This window comes from Bufo bufo, chromosome 3, assembly GCF_905171765.1.
Source record: "Bufo bufo chromosome 3, aBufBuf1.1, whole genome shotgun sequence".
NCBI classification, from domain to species: domain Eukaryota; kingdom Metazoa; phylum Chordata; class Amphibia; order Anura; family Bufonidae; genus Bufo; species Bufo bufo.
The window spans coordinates 387,000,580-387,023,871 of NC_053391.1; the positions used below are offsets into that span (position 1 = coordinate 387,000,580).

General features: G+C 42.0%; 1 protein-coding gene across 1 annotated transcript in view; it reads right to left on the bottom strand.

The window, feature by feature from the left end:
- The window catches only part of DOC2B (double C2 domain beta), a 904,475-nt gene that overhangs the window by 178,285 nt on the left and 702,898 nt on the right, over positions 1 to 23,292 (bottom strand). The window contains exon 5 of the mRNA XM_040424761.1: positions 15,126 to 15,252. Within this exon, the coding sequence (XP_040280695.1) occupies positions 15,126 to 15,252 (127 nt within the window). The remainder of the gene's footprint in view (positions 1 to 15,125; positions 15,253 to 23,292) is intronic.

A 23,292-nucleotide genomic window follows, 5' to 3' on the forward strand; every position in this document is an offset into this window, starting at 1 on the left:
CCTCGGCCTCTTCCTCCGCCTCTGGAGGAACGTTGGCACTTGCCGCCCAGCAAACATGGGATGTACCACCAACACCACCACCTGCGTCACCAAGCATCTCAACCATGTCACACGGCAGCGTTCAGCTCTCCATCTCACAAACATTTGAGAGAAAGTGTAAATTCCCACCTAGCCACCCTCGATCCCTGGCCCTGAATGCCAGCATTTCTAAACTACTGGCCTATGAAATGCTGTCATTTAGGCTGGTGGACACAGACAGCTTCAAACAGCTCATGTCGCTTGCTGTCCCACAGTATGTTGTTCCCAGGCGGCACTACTTCTCCAAGAGAGCCGTGCCTTCCCTGCACAACCAAGTATCCGATAAAATCAAGTGTGCACTGCGCAACGCCATCTGTGGCAAGGTCCACCTAACCACAGATACGTGGACCAGTAAGCACGGCCAGGGATGCTATATCTCCCTAACTGCACACTGGGTAAATGTAGTGGCGGCTGGGCCCCAGGCGGAGAGCTGTTTGGCGCACGTCCTTCCGCCGCCAAGGATCGCAGGGCAACATTCTTTGCCTCCTGTCTCCTCCTCCTCCTCCTCAGCTTCCTCCTCCTCTTCTTCCACCTGCTCATCCAGTCAGCCACACACCTTCACCACCAACTTCAGCACAGCCCGGGGTAAACGTCAGCAGGCCGTTCTGAAACTCATATGTTTGGGGGACAGGCCCCACACCGCACAGGAGTTGTGGGGGGGTATAGAACAACAGACCGACGAGTGGTTGCTGCTGGTGAGCCTCAAGCCTGGCCTGGTGGTGTGCGATAATGGGCGAAATCTCGTTGCAGCTCTGGGACTAGCCGGTTTGACGCACATCCCTTGCCTGGCGCATGTGCTGAATTTGGTGGTGCAGAAGTTCATTCACAACTACCCCGACATGTCAGAGCTGCTGCATAAAGTGCGGGCCGTCTGTTCGCGCTTCCGGCGTTCACACCCTGCCGCTGCTCGCCTGTCTGCGCTACAGCGTAACTTCGGCCTTCCCGCTCACCGCCTCATATGCGACGTGCCCACCAGGTGGAACTCCACCTTGCACATGCTGGACAGACTGTGCGAGCAGCAGCAGGCCATAGTGGAGTTTCAGCTGCAGCACGCACGGGTCAGTCGCACTGCGGATCAGCCCCACTTCACCACCAATGACTGGGCCTCCTTGCGAGACCTGTGTGCCCTGTTGCGCTGTTTCGAGTACTCCACCAACATGGCCAGTGGCGATGACGCCGTTATCAGCGTTACAATACCACTTCTATGTCTCCTTGAGAAAACACTTAGGGCGATGATGGAAGAGGAGGTAGCCCAGGAGGAAGAGGAGGAAGAGGGGTCATTTTTAGCACTTTCAGGCCAGTCTCTTCGAAGTGACTCAGAGGGAGGTTTTTTGCAACAGCAGAGGCCAGGTACAAATGTGGCCAGACAGGGCCCACTACTGGAGGACGAGGAGGAGGTGGAGGTGGAGGAGGATGAGGATGAAGCAGGTTCACAGCGGGCTGGCACCCAACGCAGCTCGGGCCCATCACTGGTGCGTGGCTGGGGGGAAACACAGGACGATGACGATACGCCTCCCACAGAGGACAGCTTGTCCTTACCTCTGGGCAGCCTGGCACACATGAGCGACTACATGCTGCAGTGCCTGCGCAACGACAGCAGAGTTGCCCACATTTTAACGTGTGCAGACTACTTTTTGCCAAGTTAGGCAAAAAGCATAGATGTGGTAGGCAATAACTAGTGCTCGGCGGCACCAAATCAGAAACCATATGTCCTACCACAATCCTAGGGAGTTCCAGTGCACATCCATGAATCCCGGAGGGAAAGCAAAAAACATCTATCCCTGGGCTAGATGATTATGTGGTAGTGAAGGACAGGGTGGGCAAAGAACTGTCCCTGATATTGCCCTACAGGGGGGTGCTATTCTGGCCCTGATAGCCTAACCACAGACCACCCGCCCTGATAAGAGCGACCCCGTCCAGAACCTTACCCTATATAAAAATGGACCTAGTAAGCCCCTAGGCCCCTGACTTCTAGGTGATCACTATATAGATCTATGTGTTTTTGACTCATTATACAAGTATATTATAAGTATATCACACCCCTCTGTGTATCACACCTATCGATAGCACACCTATACTAGTCCTTAAAATGACTTTTGTGGCCCTATTAGCTAGCGTTTGGTGTCCCTAACAGCCTGTCCCTGCTCCACACAGCAACCTATCCCTACACTGGCAAAACACTGAATTTAAAATGGTGGCCAGATCAGGTTTATTTATAAGGTAGGGGGTATGTCCATGTGCTGAAATGTCTCAATTGGCTGTCCTGTACCACCTGATGGATGTGTCATGGGTCAAAGTTCTTCACAATGTAAAAGAATATGGCGGGCGCAAATTTCTCCATATGTTCGCATGTTCGGCGAATCGTGAACACGCAAAGTTCGCTGCGAAATGATCGCCAGGCGAACCGCAAGGCCATCTCTACTTATGGACCTGACTGTATGTGATATGGAATAACTAGCATCAGAAAAACATAAAAAAAAGCCCATCATCTGTATCTTCAATATATTTAAACAGCTAGGAGAGAAAGCAACAACTTTTCTCACTGCAAAACACATTCTAATAACAAGGATACAATCTATAGATCAAAGATGATCAGATAAACTGAGCTCCATGGAGCACAAACAGCATGGTAATAACAGCAGGGTGCCCATATTGGTTGTATACAATCTTTACATAAAAAAATGATCTTCAATACGTACTTCTATAAGACAAATAGAAGGAAAAGAAATATTCTCAGGTTTATCTCTTCTCCCTTAAGGATTGTGTATCAGAAGTGGTCTCTCCTAAGCATCAGTATTGTACTTCCCCATGCAACTACGGGACCATGGCACCCACATCTAACCAAAAAACCTGGTCAGATAAGCCCACCATATACACCAGAGTGCCAGTGGATCTACTGGTGGGCACAGATGCTGACATAATATTGAACAATGAGCAGAAAACTACCCTATTTGAAAGTAATGTGCAGCTAGGGACAATTCTTAATTGTTCTAGTCACAAATAGTAACATTTTTTATAATGCTGAATAAAGACATCTGTCCATCCAGTTCGGCCTGTTATCCTGCAAGTTGATCCAGAGGAAGGCGGAAAAAAAACTGTGAGGTAGAAGCCAATTTTCCCCACTTTAGGGGAAAAAATTCCTTCCCGACTCCAACCAGGCAATCAGAATAACTCCCTGGACCAACGACCCCTCTCTAGTAGCTATAGCCTGTAATATTATTACGCTCCAGAAATACATCCAGGCCCCTCTTGAATTCCTTTATTGTACTCACCATCACCACCTCCTCAGGCAGAGAGTTCCATAGTCTCACTGCTCTTACCGTAAAGAATCCTCTTCTATGTTTGTGTACAAACCTTCTTTCCTCCAGACGCAGAGGATGTCCCCTCGTCACAGTCACAGCCCTGGGGATAAATAAATGATGGGAGAGATCTCTGTACTGACCCCTGATATATTTATACATAGTAATTAGATTTCCCATCAGTCGTCTTTTTTCTAAAGTGAATAACCCTAATTTTGATAATCTTTCAGGGTACTGTAGTCCCCCCATTCCAGTTATTACTTTAGTTGCCCTCCTCTGAACCCTCTCCAGCTCTGCTATGTCTGCCTTGTTCACAGGAGCCCAGAACTGTACACAGTACTCCATGTGTGGTCTGACTAGTCATTTGTAAAGTGGTAGGACTATGTTCTCATCACGGGCATCTATGCCCCTTTTGATGCAACCCATTATCTTATTTTCCTTGGCAGCAGCTGCCTGACACTGGTTACTGCAGCTTAGTTTGTGGTTCACCTAAATTCCTAGGTCTTTTCCCATGTCAGTGTTACCGAGTGTATTAGCATTTAATGTCACCCTAGTGATAACAGCATAATTTAAGAAATGGAATTGCAAAAGTAGATATGATAGTATGTAAAAATGCCCGAAAATGAGGAACATAGCTCTCATTTTACAGTGTCCCAACCAGTCTCTGAGAGAAGAGATATTTCTATTTAATATTGCAGAATATTTCTACAGTCATTTAAAGGAAATAATTTCTTACTCCGATCTTGTTCAGTGTCTGTAGAAATGTACTTTTAATGATGATGTGTCAGTTTTTAATACTAGCTCCTTTCTCTCTATTCAAATCAGTTTTCTGTCAAAGCCCCTGGAAATTCTTCACTTCACTGTATAAATAACTGCACTCGTTATCACATCTGAATTCTGCTATAATTAGAGCGAGTGCAGCCTCGCAGCTACAAAATGTAGATGGCTTTCTGCAATGCAAACAATTGAAATGAATATTAAAGTATGTTTGCTTTTCACATGTCAAAAAAATAACACAAGGAACACACTTAAAATAGAGTGGCTTAATTTCCTAGTGGCAGTCTGCAAGTGGAGCTGAATTCATTGGCAACACTTCTAATGTGTATAATGCAAATACATTTTTCATTAAATATGAACTGGTTTATCATAAGGGTCAGGGATCATGCATGTAGCCATATTACTGCTTTATTTTCTATGTGGTTGTAATAAAGCTGCCATAGAAGTGTATAAGCGGTTTTAAGGGATCAAAGAAAGATAATTCAGAATAGGTTTGTGGAAAAGGGGCATTCCGAAGTTCAGCTAGTAAGGTGTAGTAAAGAAGTGGAAGCAAAAGGGAAAAATAAAATAAAAAATAAGAAAAGTATGGATTTTAGATTTGCCTTCATGACTCAGTATACAGTACATTCAGGGTTAATGAGAAGAGCAATTAAAAAATGACCCATTGATAGGTAAAGAGATTCAACATTGTCCAAAGATTATTTTTAAGAAAGCTCAGAATATCCGCAACCATTTAGTTCGCAGAACGATTTCAGAAGAAAAGGAAAGAACAATTCACATGGTGCGGTTTCGGTGCGGCTTGTAAGAAAAGGGAGAGAAAAGATAGAAAACAAAAAATTACAGAGATCCATTCCAATAACAGAAATAAAGATCTAAAAATCAAGGGGGAAATCACCTGTGAGAATGCTGGCATCGTATATATGTTGGAGTGTCCGTGTGGCCTCCAGTATACTGGGCGTACCACAAGAAAATAAAAAATTTGCATGCTGGAACATATTAGAAATATAAAAAAGGGGTTGGAGACGCATGGGGTCTCTATGCATTTTAAAAACGTCCATCAGAAAAACCCGAAAGGATTAACATTTGTCGGCATTGAACTAGTGAACGGGAACTGGAGGGGAGGAGATTTTACAGAAAGAATCGATAAGTGCGAAGCAAGGTGGATCTATGAAATGAATACCCTACAAACAGGGGGAGTCAATGTGGAGTTTGATTTGAAAGCATGTCTTAAAAGTGGGTAATATATATTGGGAAGGATAAGAAAAGTGATGAGAAATCGTATGGTGCATTATGAATGGAAGGAGTAAAGGATATGAAAAATGAGTTGGTGATCTATGATGGTGCGGTGCAAAGAGATAGATATTTTATTATTTATGTTTGATGGTTTTTTGTAAACAAGACTGTTGGATAAGAATATTTGGATATCCGCGAACTGTGTGACTGGGTTTATGCCTAGATTACCCACAGGTGAAGCAGGGGGAGGGTGTAGGTGAGGATAAAGGACTTGTGGGAAGGTTTTGGATGTACGCCCCTGACGAAGCCAAACCCGAGTCGGGCTGTAAAAGGATGTGGGAGTTTTATCTATTTATATTTTATGTGATTTTACAAGGAATTTTGTGAGTATAATAAATCCATTTATATTTACCTGTGACTTACGGTACTTCACTATGGCGAGGAACTTCTGCCATTTGTAGGATTACCATCGCAGCGAAGATACAAAACAGAGAAAGGACAACAGATTCGTATTAGGCCTCTTTCACACTACAGTATGTCGATTTCAGTGTTTTGCATTCCGTTTTTCACGGATCCGTTGTTCCTTTTTTTGTTTCCGTTGTGTTTCGGTTTCCGTTCCGTTTTTCTGTATGGCATATACAGTATACAGTAATTACATAGAAAAAATTGGGCTGGCCATAACATTTTCAATAGATGGTTCAGAAAAAAACGGAACGGATACGGAAGACATACGGATGCATTTCCGTATGTGTTCCGTTTTTTGCGGACCCATTGACTTGAATAGAGCCACGGAACGTGATTTGCGGCCAAATATAGGACATGTTCTATCTTTCAACGGAACGGAAAAACGGAAATACGGAAACGGAATGCATACGGAACACATTCCGTTTTTTTGGCGGAACAATTGAAATGAATGGTTCCGTATATGGACCGTATGCAGACCGTATACGGAACGCAAAAAACGGCCCGCAAGACAGAAAAAAAAAAAAAAGTAGTGTGAAAGAGGCCTTAACCTGATGTGCTTATATCCCGCTTGTGTTTGTGAGTATTTTGGCAAAGATATAGCGGTGTATGTTTAAATGGTGCTTCACTATAGCTGCACCTTTCTGATATTTCACAGGAAGTTCTAAGATAGAGGACGTCTGTGAGACCCGACTCCACTGTGGGGAGTGAGAGATTAAATTCCTAGGATAAGTTGTGTGGAAGGAAAAGACGCGCGGCCTCAAATAATCTGTCTACATTTACCTCATGTGAATTGAACCCACAACACGTTTGAGACACGCAGCGACTAATTATCATTATTAATGGACTGGAAACTTTCCATTGCAATAGAAGTGTATAAGGCCTCTATTTTACCTCCAATGTCAATTCATCAGACTCCTTATGTACAGAGATATTTATTCCTAGAAGAAGCTGTAGGAGTCTCTAAGGGGCAATATCTCTCTCTATGGCTTTGTACTTAAGTGGGAATGATTTAAGATGGCCAACAGGAACCGAACCTAGTATGTGAGCAAGACTAGTTGCCACCACCACACACTACACTGCTCTACAATAGATGGCAATGATGTGATCCCGCCTATGATATGCCATCATGGCTGAGCAGCCTGACAGGAACACTTACTAATATGTAGTATATGTAAGTGCCAGAGAGTAGCATGTAGTGAGGCCTAACCCCCTCACCCCACCCCTAGACAGCTCTATAAGTGGAGTCAACAATTGCTGCTTACATTCTAGTAGATGAAGTGAATCCATAGCACTCTGTATTTTCCAAATGATCTTGTAGTTTATTGAAGGGCAACAGACATAGCACCGTTTTGACCTGTGTTTTTTTGCCTTCTTCTGGATCAACTTGCAGGATAACAGGCTGAACTGGATGTCTTTTTTCAGCCTTATAAACTATGTTACTATGTTTATATACTGCATACAATGCCAACAAAAAGAAGAGTAAGGCCTCATGCACACGAACGTGCCGTGTTTTGCGGTCCGCAAATTGCGGATCCACAAAACACGGATGCTGCCCGTGTGTCTTCCTCAATTTGTGGAACGGAACAGATGACCCATTGTAGAAATGCCTATTCTTGTCCGCAAAATGATCAAGAATACGACATGATCTATAATTTTTGCAGAGCCACAGAACGAAGCAACGGATGCGGACAGCACACAGCGTGCTGTCCGCATCTTTTGCGGCCCCATTGAAGTGAATGGGTACGCCCCCGAAAAATGCTGCTCGGATGAGGAACCAAACCACGGTCATGTGCATGATGCCTAATAGAGAGGTAACATTAACTGGTGTCGTAGACCCTTATGCAAATGCAGGCTCAATGTCTTAAAATCCCTGTTGAGCAGCTCCAGTAGGACCTGAGCGCTGCTGAATGTAATGACACATTCAGGAGTCCTTGCATTCATGACCTCTTGGCTCATAGGGTCTCAGATTGACCAGATAAATTAAATATAATACAGTTAGTCAAGCCTAAATACACAAATTCTAAGCGCTCTAATATAAGTATTTTGTTTGATTATACAATTCCAATAACGTCTAGTAAGATATATTTTTCCCAAGTGACTTGTCTGAATCTATTTAGTTTGTGTTTATGAATGTACAGCAGACAATTTACTGCTTATGGGTTTATTAATAATAGAGAGGAAGACAGCCAAGCAACTTAGACATGCTATTTATAAGCTGCACAGGAAGAACTACATCATGTTGGCATCTTTTGCTACTATTTTTGCGACTATTAGTAAAAATTGAAAATTAAACTTGCTGGCCTTTACAATAACGAAATCCTCCATAGTTTTAAAATATAATAATTGTGACATTAATTTTTACAATTATCATCTTTACAGATACTTCAAAGAAGGGGAAGCCGAGGATTAAACAGGACGGTCACTAGATTGAAGGGGTTATGCTATGATTGATGTAAAAAATAAAAATTTGACATCATATAGGACATGGAAATCTCTTTGTAGAAAAACTAAAACAAGCTCTGTATCTCAAATGAAACCAGAGATTTCCCTATTCATTGCTCCAATTGTTCTGCTATTCCAGGCAGCCAGCTAAGGCAGCGTGTCCTTTCTTGGGCGTGTGTCCTTTCTGCAGTAGCTCTTTCCCTGTAACTGCCACAGTTTCTAAAATGACATATGGCTAGTGGCAGTTGAAGATTAGAATCAATGCGACCACCTCAGTTAGGTGGACGGAGAAATAAGAAAAAGGACAAACAGCAGGTGGCACCGTATAGATACATTTTATTGAATAGCTCAGCGACTATACAAAATTGTTACACACATCATGGATCAAAATCGACTAAGAAAATTAAATAGAGAATCGCTGACCCCAGGTAGGGGAAGTGTACCACATACATTTCTATTGATGTATACAGATATGGGGGTCATTTGTTAACACCAACATTTAAGACACCAGTCTTAATAAGCCCTTGAGCTGGCGTTGGATCTGCCAAAGTTATGTAGAGGCACTGCCCTCTATATAACTTCAGAGTATCCAGTGGCAGTCTAAATGTAAGACAGCTCCCTAGCTGGAATAACTTTTGCTCCGCAATCTATGCGAGAAATACATATAGGAGTATTTCTGATAGTAAATGACCCCCTTAGTTCCTAGGCAAAATACTTTTCAAACTAGGCACAAACGTTTTAGAAACCAATAGATTCAGTACATGACCCCAGATAAAAGATGGATTTATCTGAGACCATGTGTCTATTGATTCTTAAGACATTTGTGTCCAGTTTGAAAAGTATTTTGCCTAAGAACTATGGGTGAGATTTATCAACCTGGTGTAAAGAAGAACAGGCTTAGTTGCCCATAAGAACCAATCAGATTCAACCTTTCATTTTTCACAGCTCCTTTGGATATGATATATTTCTCCTATACAAAATTTGTTATTACATGCAAGTACAAAAGTATTCAGATCCAGATGCTGATTTGAAAAATGCAAGAACAGTTTTCGTGGCACAACCCCTTTAAGGACTCTAAACTACAGGCTATCTAGAGCCATCTTGTGGTGAGACATTTTGTGGAAACCATGAACGGTTATCGGGGTTTTCTCACTAAAGTAAGTAATGGCATATTGCTAGGATATGCCTTTGTTTACTGATCGATGAGGGTCTAACTGCTAGGACGTTGTCATGCTTCGGTGTGGGAGGGAAACACCACACCGAGCATAGGACGGAAGGGGGGGGGGGGGGACAGGGAATCAGGCCAGAGAACTTGGGAAGGATGATTGACACCTTCTAGTGAAAACCCTAACCAAAATCCTGACTGACTACCAGTATGAACAGACCCCAAAGATAGGTGAGTTCATATGCAGGAATACCTAGGGTCCTATCTAGCCCTATAGGACCCTGGTTGTAATGGCAGGAACGAGACAAACTGTTCCTCCAAAAGGAAGGACGAACAGGAGTCACCTACAGGCCTAATACAAACAATAGGGAAATGCAACACACAGAACCCAAACAAAATACAAAAGGGAAAGGAAAGACCTAACTTCAAAGGGACTATGGAAGCACCAGGAACTCAGCCGAGATCCAATTACAAACTATCCACAGACACAGAAGCTATAAACCGCACAGCATAGTGGGAGAAGCAGCTATAAATAAGGATGGTTAAATGACCACATTTAACACCTGGAGGCAAGGGGTGTGGCCATTACCAGAAACAACACAGACACCTATTGAACCACAAGGAAAACCTGTCAGATCAAACAATGTTTTGCCAGTCTCACAGATCTCCTGCCACTCACTATCGCCGGGACGTCCATATGTCTCGGTACATCCATGACAGATGTCCTTAGCACTGCAGCTATTTTACTGATTTCCTTTACACAGGGGTGCTGCTGTCCAACAACTGTGCTTTAAACTACTATACAACACAAACCCATTTACTTGAATGGAGCTGCGTTGAAGTTCTGCACAGTAGGTGGCCTGGATTGCCCTGTGCAGAAGAAATGCCAAAAGGACTCCTGTTTCTTTTTGCTCCAGATTGGCTGGTGTCCTAAAAGTCAAACTCCCAACAATCATATTGTTACACAATTTCCTAGTATATGATGGGAATACTCCATTAAGGCTTGTTGTAACCCATAGCAGCTGGAAGAATAGAAAGAGACGACAGGTCAGCAATGACTGTTGTACTAAACACTAGGCATATCAATAGCTAATTGCATCGTAGGGAGTAGCAAAACAGGACAAGTCACTGAAGCACAGTAACAAGGTACCAGGAATAAGGTGTGAGGTCTAATGATCAGAAGCAGAACACAGAAATTATTCCAAGGGAAGAAGCTACATTCTCAGTATCTGTACGATAGGACTCATACAGGAGGATTTATATACCAGAAGTAGCTTTAGGATATCATAAATGTGACTTCTTTTCCACCCAAAAACAACAGACACATTTAGTGTATATTTCCATCATTTTGATAGTGTGGTAGTTTTTTTACAAAGCAAATCTATAGCAAAAACACAAACAAAAAACAAACACTGGATGAATAACAGATACTGGAACAAATTATTTTTTTTCTTATCTGTTTTTATTCTCTGATGGGCTCTTATTAAATTATGCACATATGAACAGTCAGAAAATCAATTCTGTCTGTTAGAAGCAGGTGTGGATTTGCACTATAATTTCAACCATTAGGCTTTAGACTATATCTCTTTGTTTTGCTGGTCACATCCACTTTTCTTGTCCCTTTCAAATCTAGCGAGAAATCTGAAAAGTCAAAAATTTCGATACAAATTTGTTGCAAGACATCATTTGTAACTTTTATGTGGAACAAGTTACACCAAAAACTGGTTTAGGCTACTTTCACACTTGCGGCAGTGTGATCCGGCAAGCAGTTCCGTCGTTGGAACTGCCTGCCGGATTGGCCAATCTGGATGTGACTGAAAGCATTTGTGAGACGCATCCAGATGCGGATCCGTCTCATAAATGCATTGCAAGAACAGATCCGTCTCTCCGCTTGTCATGCGGACAGACGGATCCGTCTTGTATCTTTTTTTGCATTCCGGTATTTTGAATGCCGGATCCGGCACTAATACATTCCTATGGGGAAAAATGCTGGATCAGGCATTCCGGCAAGTCCTTCAGTTTTTTTCGCCGTAGATAAAACCGTAGCATGACTGAACTGAAGACATCCTGATGCATCATGAACGGATTACTCTCCATTCAGAATGCATGGGGATACATGATCAGTTCTTTTCCGCTATAGAGCCCCTGAAAAACGCTAGTGTGAAAGTACCCTTAAACTTCTTAGTAAATGTGGATCATAAACTTCTATTAGAAAGTTTTGTGTGCATGCATTGATACCTGTAAAGAGGTCACTGTGCAGGGGGAAGAGGTGAACTGTGAACTTCAGTTTCTCAACATATAAGTAAATAAATATGTGTGTGTTTATCTGTGTATTCTGTATGTATATGAGATATAATCTGGATATGAGTAGTAGTGTATGTACAGTATGTATAAAAAAAAGAAAAAGGAAATATATACAGTACAGGCCAAAAGTTTGGACACACCTTCTCATTCAAAGAGTTTTCTTTATTTTCATGACTATGAAAATTGTAGATTTACACTGAAGGCATCAAAACTATGAATTAACACATGTGGAATTATATACATAACAAACAAGTGTGAAACAACTGAAAATATGTCATATTCTAGGTTCTTCAAAGTAGCCACCTTTTGCTTGGATTACTGCTTTGCACACTCTTGGCATTCTCTTGATGAGCTTCAAGAGGTAGTCCCCTGAAATGGTTTTCACTTCACAGGTGTGCCCTGTCAGGTTTAATAAGTGGAATTTCTTGCCTTATAAATGGGGTTGGGACCATCAGTGGCATTGAGGAGAAGTCAGGTGGATACACAGCTGATAGTCCTACTGAATAGACTGTTAGAATTTGTATTATGGCAAGAAAAAAGCAGCTAAGTAAAGAAAAACGAGTGGCCATCATTACTTTAAGAAATGAAGGTCAGTCAGTCGAAAAATTGGGAAAACTTTGAAAGTAAGGGCTATTTGACCATGAAGGAGAGTGATGGGGTGCTGCGCCAGATGACCTGGCCTCCACAGTCACCGGACCTGAACCCAATCGAGATGGTTTGGGGTGAGCTGGACCGCAGAGTGAAGGCAAAAGGGCCAACAAGTGCTAAGCATCTCTGGGAACTCCTTCAAGACTGTTGGAAGACCATTTCAGGTGACAACTTCTTGAAGCTCATCAAGAGAATGCCAAGAGTGTGCAAAGCAGTAATCAAAGCAAAAGGTGGCTACTTTGAAGAACCTAGAATATGACATATTTTCAGTTGTTTCACACTTGTTTGTTATGTATATAATTCCACATGTGTTAATTCATAGTTTTGATGCCTTCATAGTCATGAAAATAAAGAAAACTCTTTGAATGAGAAGGTGTGTCAAAACTTTTGGTCTGTACTGTATATATATATATATATATATACAGTACAGACCAAAAGTTTGGAAACACCTTCTCTTTCAAAGAGTTTTCTTTATTTTCATGACTATGAAAATTGTAGATTCACACTGAAGGCATCAAAACTATGAATTAACACATGTGGAATTATATTCATAACAAACAAGTGTGAAACAACTGAAAATATGTCATATTCTAGGTTCTTCAAAGTAGCCACCTTTTGCTTTGATTACTGCTTTGCACACTCTTGGCATTCTCTTGATGAGCTTCAAGAGGTAGTCCCCTGAAATGGTTTTCACTTCACAGGTGTGCCCTGTCAGGTTTAATAAGTGGGATTTCTTGCCTTATAAATGGGGTTGGGACCATCAGTTGCATTGAGGAGAAGTCAGGTGGATACACAGCTGATAGTCCTACTGAATAGACTGTTAGAATTTTTATTATGGCAAGAAAAAAGCAGCTAAGTAAAGAAAAACGAGTGGCCATCATTACTTTAAGAAATGAAGGTCAGTCAGTCAGCCGAAAAATTGGGAAAACTTTGAAAGTAAGGGCTATTTGACCATGAAGGAGAGTGATGGGGTGCTGCGCTAGATGACCTGGCCTCCACAGTCACCGAACCTGAACCCAATTGAGATGGTTTGGGGTGAGCTGGACCGCAGAGTGAAAGCAAAAGGGCCAACAAGTGCTAAGCATCTCTGGGAACTCCTTCAAGACTGTTGGAAGACCATTTCAGGGGACTACCTCTTGAAGCTCATCAAGAGAATGCCAAGAGTATGCAAAGCAGTAATCAAAGCAAAAGGTGGCTACTTTGAAGAACCTAGAATATGACATATTTTCAGTTGTTTCACACTTGTTATGTATATAATTCCACATGTGTTAATTCATAGTTTTGATGCCTTCATAGTCATGAAAATAAAGAAAACTCTTTGAATGAGAAGGTGTGTCCAAACTTTTGGTCTGTACTGTATATATATATATATATATATATATATAAAAAAAACAAAAAAGTTCAGTGGCAGCACCGTCAGAGGAAAAGCTATGGGTGCAGCTGGCCCAGTGTGGATAAAGCCAATCCAAATAGATAAAATTGCAAAAAAGGGCAGCACTCCAGAAAGTAAAAGAAGAAAAAACTTTAATTACCCATATGGGACAGGCGACGTTTCGGCTCAATGTGTGAGCCTTTCTCAAGCCTCCAGAAAGTAAAAGAAGAAAAAACTTTAATTACCCATATGGGACAGGCGACGTTTCGGCTCAATGTGTGAGCCTTTCTCAAGCTTGAGAAAGGCTCACACATTGAGCCGAAACGTCGCCTGTCCCATATGGGTAATTAAAGTTTTTTCTTCTTTTACTTTCTGGAGTGCTGCCCTTTTTTGCAATTTTATATATATATATATATATATCTGGATGTGAGTAGTAGTGCTCTTATTTTATATAGAAAGAATATGGGCATTTATCAACACCGATGTTTTTAGCACCGGTCTTGGTTCCCTCTGCGTTGATATTGCAACAAATTTATATTGAGGTGCAGGCCTCTCATGAATTGGTTGCATCCTCCTTCAGGTCGTGCAACACACTTAAAGGGGTTGTGCAGGCCATTTATATTGATGACCTATCCTTAGGATAGGTACAAATCTGCTGACAGATGTCCTTTTAAAGGGCTGTCAGGGTACAACTATTAGATCGATGGGATCCTTCCTTGGGACCCCCACCAGTGACAAGAACTGGGACACTGTACCTGCAGGGCCTCATAAAAAAATTTGAGTGGCATGGAGAGAATGCATACTGGAAATAGGTGAGCGCTCATACTCTGTTCTCTAGAGATGAATGGTGCAGCAGCACACATGCCTCATTTGGAGGCCACGAAGAGTATGGGATCCCCAGTCTCATGATCGGTGTTGGTCCCAATCAGAACCCCACTGATCTAATACCCAGAGCACCCATCCAGCTACCCAGAACACCATGAGGGAAGCGGGCAATTCTTTAAAAGAATAAGTTATCCTGACTGAAGTGAAAAAGCATCAGATAACAGTATGTCCTGCTGCTGAGTGTGTAGACCCTTGAGTCCACCTCATTTCTGGAGCTTTCTTGACTCCTGTGAGTAGAATCTGGTGTAAGAGTATACTCATATGCAATCAAATCTGAAATTTCCGGTTTGGGTAGAGTTGTCCATTATATTCTAACTAGACAATTTTAATAATACATAAATGTTATTTTCTGTACCATTATTTAGAAAAGTATCTTCCTTTTTTACACCAAATTAAACAGAAATACACACACTGAACTTGATACATCCAAACTCTTTAAAAACAATTGTTTACTTACAGGTAGCTGTTTCTCTAGGCAGATGCTGAAATTTTTGGTTTGGTTGGCCTTCAGTTTCTTTAGAGGAATTCTTGTTTCACCGATGAATTCATTGTGGCGGAACTTATCCTCATCACAAACTGAAATTCTAGATATACAAGCACAAAAAACACAGTTGTCATGAACGTATATACTATTCAACTTAAATATAGGATCACAAACACTTAGGATACCAGTAAAAAGTACCAGCCGTCTTAAAAGTACTAGCCCCAAAACCCATAGTACAAGTCGCTGAATGAGAATCGTCAGTCAATAAGCCCCCATATATTGCCAACCCTAGAGCACCAATATGTACTAGTCACATAGTACAAGCTATAGAGCTCCTATTCAGTCACAGCAAGAGTCCCCAGTATCCGCCACAGAGCTCCTCTACTTCATTTTCCTCTAATTTGGTCTCATTTGTATAGCTTTCCTTTCAGTTCTGAGTAACACTGCAGAGGGCAGCTACTTACAGAAACCACCTACCTGTGGAACACAAGCATCATTTCCCATAATAGCACCATCTGGGACACTGATGGCATATCATTAGGAAATTCCATCAATGTCAGAGAGGTGTGGGTCTCATGTCTGGGACCCGTTCCTATCTCCAGAATGGGACTCCTAAAGTGAACAGAGAGCAGCCATGCGTAAATGGGCACCCTATGTTCACTGCTATGGGAGTTCAGAGAATAGCCAAGGGCTGGCTCGGCTATTTCTCTCAGTCCCATAGCAGTGAATGGAGAAGTGGCCATGGTGCGCTCTCCATTCGCCACTATGTAATTTCCGAAAATAGCTGAGCATACTCACCCAGCTATTTCTGTAACTCCCATAGCTATGAATGCGCCACATGGTCTCTTTTACTTCAGAGGCCCTGTTATCTAGATAGAAGGAGTTCACAGAGGTTGAACCCGTATCTATCTGACATAGTAGGCATATTGTCCAAGATGGGCCATCTCCTTTAAATCCATTATTCTCTAGCAGAATTTATTATAATCTTTAAGAGAAGGAAACACCATGACACCCCCATTTGTACACCTCTGTATCATAACCTGTTGATTGTCAGTTTCATTAAGAAGATTGCTGTGGTCTGACCTCCAGTACCCTTACATGTTATTGCAGCAACCCCCTGAGGAGCACAACAATATACCATTTGTAGCACTCCTAGGTTTGGGGTACTGCACAATTACTGGTCTCTGTGCATGGCATCAGCCAATGATTTGTTTTAGGCACAAACACTTATATGAGCAACACGTTGCAATTTCAAAACACAGACCATTTTAGTGAAAATGGCAATAAAGGTTACATATTATTACCTGATATAGAATACTTTGTCTGTGAAGCCTCAACCCTGATCTTCTACATGAACCACATGCAACCAGGGTGAAGATATTCTGCTAGATCTAATCGTCCGTGAATGAAATATTGTGGCAATCTGTATCCCCAGCAATGATCCATCATTGCTCTTGACAAGAGCCACTTGATCATTCTGAACATTTTGATAGCTTCATGTTGATTCAGAATGGTTGCAAATGTAGAAATCCAGTGGTTTTAAATCATGTTTTTTTTACTATGATGTCATTATTTTGTACAAACATAAAATGCTTTCTCATGCATCAAATAATCTACATTTATCGCCACCCGGATGTTAAATAATTAACAGTGCACAAAAATACACCTTGTTTTTATGCATGAACACTGCTTTCTTTTACACTAAACTGAGCATTTATAAGGCACTAATTACAGTCATTCCTAGCAGCTTGCATTTGTGCTTAAAGGGCTTCTGTCACTCCACTAAAGTAATTTTTTTTTTTTGGGCTAGTTAAATTACTTATACTGCGATATATGAAAATATAATGGTCTTACTTACTTTGCTTCAGCAGTTTCTTATAAAAATGAACTTTTATAATATGTAAATTAGGTCTCTACCAGCAAGTAGGGCGTCTACTTGCTGGTAGTCACCGCAAAAAACCGCCCCCTCGTCGTGTTGATTGACAGGGCCAGCCGCGATCTCCTCCTCCGGCCGGCCCTGTCAGCATTTCAAAAATCGCGCGCCTGTGTTCATTCGGCGCAGGCGCTCTGAGATGAGGAGGCTCGCCTCCTCAGAACTCCCTCAGTGCGCCTGCGCGGATGACATCACCGAAATAGAAGACGTCATCGGCGCAGGCGCACTGAGGGAGTGCTGAGGAGGCGAGACTCCTCATCTCAGAGAGCCTGCGCCGAATGAACACAGGCGCGCGATTTTTGAAATGCTGACAGGGCTGGCCGGAGGAGGAGATCACGGCTGGCCCTGTCAATCAAAACGACGAGGGGGCGGTTTTTTGCGGCAGCTACCAGCAAGTAGATGCCCTACTTGCTGGTAGAGACCTAATTTACATATTATAAAAGTTCATTTTTATAAGAAACTGCTGAAGCAAAGTAAGTAAGAACATTATATTTTCATATATCGCAGTATAAGTAATTTAACTAGCCCCAAAAAAAAAAATGACTTTAGTGGGGTGACAGAAGCCCTTTAAGAATGCTCCATGATATAATTTTTCTTATGTGAATGGCTTTTTAGGGCTTATTTATCTATATTATATGATGTGGATGTCCTGGGTGAACTCTTGATATTTCAGTGCACAAGTCTTTTAAGTTGAATAAAGTCCACTTGTCACCTTTCTCGGAGTGCCGCCTACTTTTCTGGATTACATATTGGGGTAAGAAGCCTATTCCCCTGGAGACGTGCACCCTCTTTTTCTTTGATTGTGTTCCAGTGCCGCCATTTTTCCTGTGTATATATATATATATATATATATATATATATATATATATTTTTTTTTATTAGGGTTATAATTCTGCTGCCTTGTGTAACCACTCAGAAAAATCACATTTTAAATATTTACGTGGTGAGTGACACTTGCGCTGCCATGCTGTTCTCTCTGCAGCTGATATTACCACCAGAATAGCCGCTGCCTGGTATTGTGGGTAAGTGTCCAGCCTGATCTCACCAATATTTTAAATATTGACTGTCATATTGATTATTTCATCAGTAAAGTTATTATTTAAAGGGGTTATCCCATGATCAATGTAAAAAATGAAAATCAGTGTCACGAGGGTGTCAAGAGCCATGTCTGACTCCGTTATACCCGGGGTCAGGAAGTCGCAGCGGGTGGCTGCGCGCTCAATGTATAAAGATAGTGCTGTTTCTTAATGGTAACTTTCTGGGTTTGCCTTGCAACCCTTTTTGGCTCACTCAGGGATCCATAGCTTCTTCTCCTCAGCTGTTTCTTGTCCAGCAATCCCAACCTCCTTATATTCCCCTCTCCCACTTCTCTGGTTGCCAGATATAGAGCTTCCTGCCTGGACTTCTATACTGACCCACTGGAGCTGAGTAGCTGTGATCCCTGGTTGTTGTTCCAGAGCGTTACCCTCCGGATCCCTGTTGGGCTTTTGTTGTCTGCTGTTATCGCCCACCTGGGATTATATGTTTTGTCTGTAATGTCTGTCCTCTTCTTGGTGTTTTCCTTTAGTGTCAGTGGTGCGGACTAGTGATCCCACCACCCCGTTTCACTACGTAGGGCTCATCTCAGGGAAAGCCAGGGTTTAGGCACGTGATCGGCGTACGGGTGAAGAACCCGTCTAGGGACGTCAGGGCAGTCAGGTGCCAGCCTCAAGGTGAGTCAGGGGTCACCACCTTTCCCTCTCCCTTGGACAGGGCCTTCCCATTTCCCTCCCTTTGCGTGACGCTGGTCATGACAATCAGACATCATATAGTGCATGGCAATCTCTTTCTAACAAAGCTAGAACCAGCCCTGCACCTCACATGGATCCAAAGATCTTCCCATTTATTGGTCTGCTGGATTTATATCAAGCTGACAGCTCAAATGGAGTGTCTTTTCTACTGCAGCTAAGGGGGCGTGTCTCAGTTCTCCCTGTCACAGCTCAGGAGGCGTGTCTCAGCTCTCCCTATCACAGCTCAGGAGGCAGGTGAAGGATGAAACTGAACATGGACAAAGAAATAAGGAAAGAAAACTAATTGCAGGTGGCGCTATACAGATACATTTTATTTAATAACTCAGTGGCTATGCAAAATTTTTGATTACATGTGATTACAAAAGTATTCAGATCCAGGTGCTGGTTTGAAAACTGTAGAATATTTTTTGTGGGACTTCTTTAATTTCATGGACAGAAAATTGAACTAAGGTTTAGAAAATGTGATCGTGGCATGACTGAGGTAAGTTTTGCACTCCTATAGCTTTATCCAAAGTCCATAATAGCAGTTCTTACAATTGGACACACAATAATGGCTAGCAGTTTATAGCTCCTCCCACCCCACTAGTTACTTAGCCGCTCCTCTATTACTGCCCCTGTTGCTGCTTTGATATGCCCATGTAAAAAAAATTACAGGAAATAGGAAAGAGCTGCATGGACATGGTCATGTGACCACAGCCCAGTACAGAAGATGGCAGCAATAAATGTAAAGAATACATTACAAAATTACAGCTATATTCATAAATTATTATTTTACACAATGCTGATGCAAACCAGGAAACCTTTTTTTTTATAAAAAAATATAAAGTTGAAGCGCTACTAATTTCATGTATCCTAGGATTGGCACAAAAAAAGTGAAATATTGCTCATCTTTTCATGGAGATAAATTTTCCTATACTGAATATTAATCTGTTACATAAATAAATAAAACATGCTTTATTCACTTGGTGCAATGGCACTATGTAATTAGAGCCTAGTTCTGTGAATGTAAGATTATTGGATGACACAGGCACAGTGTGTCAACAGTTTTCACAACTAACACTTTGCCACCATTAAACTTATCACGTGCTGTGCCTGTTGCATCATATGCTTAAACAAAGGTTGGGGGCTCCCTAGATAACCACTTAAGTGCTCCTGTGATGCAATCTTGGCGTATGTCGATAGGTTGCTACTACAGCCAGGGTCTAAAGAAGGCCCCTCAGGTCACCATGTGTGTATAGCAGAGACAGTGCCTAAAAGGCTGCCTGTCCATTTTACATTGACAGGCAAAATACACTTCATCAAACATCACTTAAGATAAAATTCCCTAGTGGGTTTAAAAATGTAAAAAAAAAATCACACAAAATGTTCTATAAAGTAAAATAAAAACACAAAAATAACCATTTTGACCATTCCAAAATGCTTTATTATGGAATACACTTACATAAAAAGTGTACTTAAAGGGGTTGTCCGGGTTCAGAGCTGAACCCAGAAATATCCCCATCTTCACCCCTCCGGCCCCCCTGATATGAAATGCTCTAAAGCTCTCCTTTGCCCTGCGCTGAATCAGCATTTTCTGGAGATCCGGTGACATAACGGGCTCTTCATGGGGAAAGCTAGGCGGAGGCCTCTGCCTAGTGCAGTGTTCCACTATGTTTTATATGTGGGCACTTTAAACTTTTGAACTGCTATATTTAATGTATTGTGGTATCAAGCTGAAATTCCTGGCTGTTAGGAGGGTCATTACATTTATTCGCCCCTAGGTGGTGCTGGCATCACTGATATATATATCTGGGATTTACTAATAAAGTTGGTTGAAGTTGAGGTAGACTGAGAGAAGGAAGGAAGTCAATGGAGGAGGTGAACAAGAGCAGTCCACAATATAGCTGCCATTTCAACCTCTTGGCCCTGATTAAGCCAAGGGAGTATTCAGAACAGTATTACAGCAGTCCAGCACAGACCAGTGAGTCTATAGCTGAATATAGATACATTCTAGTGAAGATTAGAGCTAAATTAGCAAATGGACTTCACCAGCAACAGTGACCGGGAGGAACTTAAAGGTACCTGGACACAACCGGATGATTAGTGTGCAGAACTGTTCTTTACCACATGCCTCTATGGACATAGTGGACCTGAACCTTTCCAGAGAGCATCCTGCATAAATAATGTAGCAGAGAGTTTACCTGCCATGAGGGAGAACGCCCTATTGGATTGCTCAACATAAAGTAAGAAGTTTATTATATTCAGTACCTGAATGCTAGACAGTGGACAAAGAATAGAAAGACATAGAAGAAAGGTAAAACTCTTCGACTTACAATTTCCCAGCCTGTTACAAGGAATACAGCTGAACCAATATTTGGACTGATTGCTTTGCCATATACAAATGAACTCTACTGACTACCTGAAGACAAGTGATTTGTTGCAGCCAAGATTAAATATTCTTTATTCATCAGGAACAAGTGCATTTCTTTACTCACCCTAAAGAGGTTCAAGAATGGTTGGATGATTTGGGGATAGGTTCCTGAATGAGCAAATATGATATTGGTGGAGTGAGTATAAAGGGGGCCGGGGGCAGGGGGGCCGGGGGCAGGGGGGCGGAGGGGGCGGGTGGGAGGGGTGAAGGTTAATAGGTTGGGGAACTGTTTGGTTCGTCCGGCCAGAATGGGGGGGAGGGGTAATTGGGTGGTGGGAAGGGCTGGGTGGGTGGATGGGGTCTCGGTGGTCGCTGTGGGGTGCTCTCTCTCCCCCCTCCTCGGCCTGCCTCTGTGGTGGGTCCTAGGAGCTGTATGGGGATACACGAAAGTACATGAATAGAATATTAACATGGAATATACGCGGAATGGCCGAGAGAGCCAAGCGGGTGGTCATATTTGATGTAGTTGCGAGACATCTTCCCGCAATAGTATGCCTTATAGAAACACATCTTATAGATGAGAACATTAATAAAGTAAAAAGGAAATGGGCCAAATATGACTACCATGCTTGTTGTTCGTCGTATTCCCGGGGTGTTAGTGTTTATGTGCATAGAAGTGTGGATTATATCCCAATAGCCCATAGAATTGATAAAGAAGGTAGATTTGTTTGTCTGCACTGCATCTAAATGGTACTGTTTGTATATTGGCATTTGTGTATGTCCCTCCTCCCTTCTCGATGTCTGTCATGTCAAACCTGGCGGACTTTATTGGCTCTAGAGCACGGTGTCCGGTTCTGGTAACTGGTGACTTTAATGATGTCATGGACTTGGAGGCAGATAGGTACTCTAAGGACCATGTTTATAAAGTAGATAAGGAAAAATCATCACCACTAAGAAGGGTCTCCTGGGAAATGGCATTGACAGATATTTGGCGATATTTATACGGGGAAAAAAAAGTATTCTCTTGTTTCAGCCAGGCAATAATGCTATGTCCAGAATAGATTTAGCTTTAGCTAACCCTGATTTTTTGGAATGTGTAATCAAAATGAAATATGAAGTACATACGATATCCGATCACTCTCCAATAGTAGTTACGATAAAAACTGGGAACGTTAAAAAGAAAACAAGGAACTTTAGACTAAACCCCCACTGGATTAAGTTGGTTAAAGATCAGGAAAATATAACAAGGACTGATTTATATGCCAGCAGCGCCGGATAGTGGTCTCATACTTTTATGATTTTCTGCATACAAACTTTCCTGGAACTATAGAGGCAGGAAGAGGCCCAGGCAGCAGCACGGCATTCCCTGATGCTGGTGGGGATAGATACCAGCTAAGACATAAACAGCTGTTGTGACTCCTCACAACAGAATCCGGTAAGCGAAATACGCACCAAAATACTATATTATTTATAAGGCGGTACCACACATGAGGTGCTGTGTTTTTTGTCTTTTTTATTGTCTACGAAAATATAACAAGGGAGATCCGGGAATTTTGGCTACTGAATGCTCCATCAGCACCTTTGCATATAGTGTGGGACTCTTTTAAAGCGTTCTTGCGTGGAGTTTACATAGCTAAAATAAACTGGAAAAAAATATGAATTTGTAGCAAAAGAATTATCTCTTAAAAAAAGGGTCCAGAACCTACAGGGAGACTTAGTTAACAACACAAATGTTACTGCGCAATCACATTTTGAAGAAGCTAGATTGGAGTATAAAAACTATCTAATTGAGAAAGCACAACATAGGTTTCTTTTCACAGGAGCTAAATATTTCTCTCAAGCAGGGAAACCTGGAAATCTTCTGTCATCCTTGATCCAAAACCAAAAAAGTATTAACAGAATAAAAAATATTAGATTGGGAAATGGAGAAATCACCACGTGCCCCGAGGAGATTGAGCAGGAGTTTGTAAAGTATTATAAAACCTTATATACAAATAACAAAAACCAGCAGGATGGAGACGTTGAAAAGTTCCTGGAGGATATAAACCTCCCAAAATTAACAGAGCA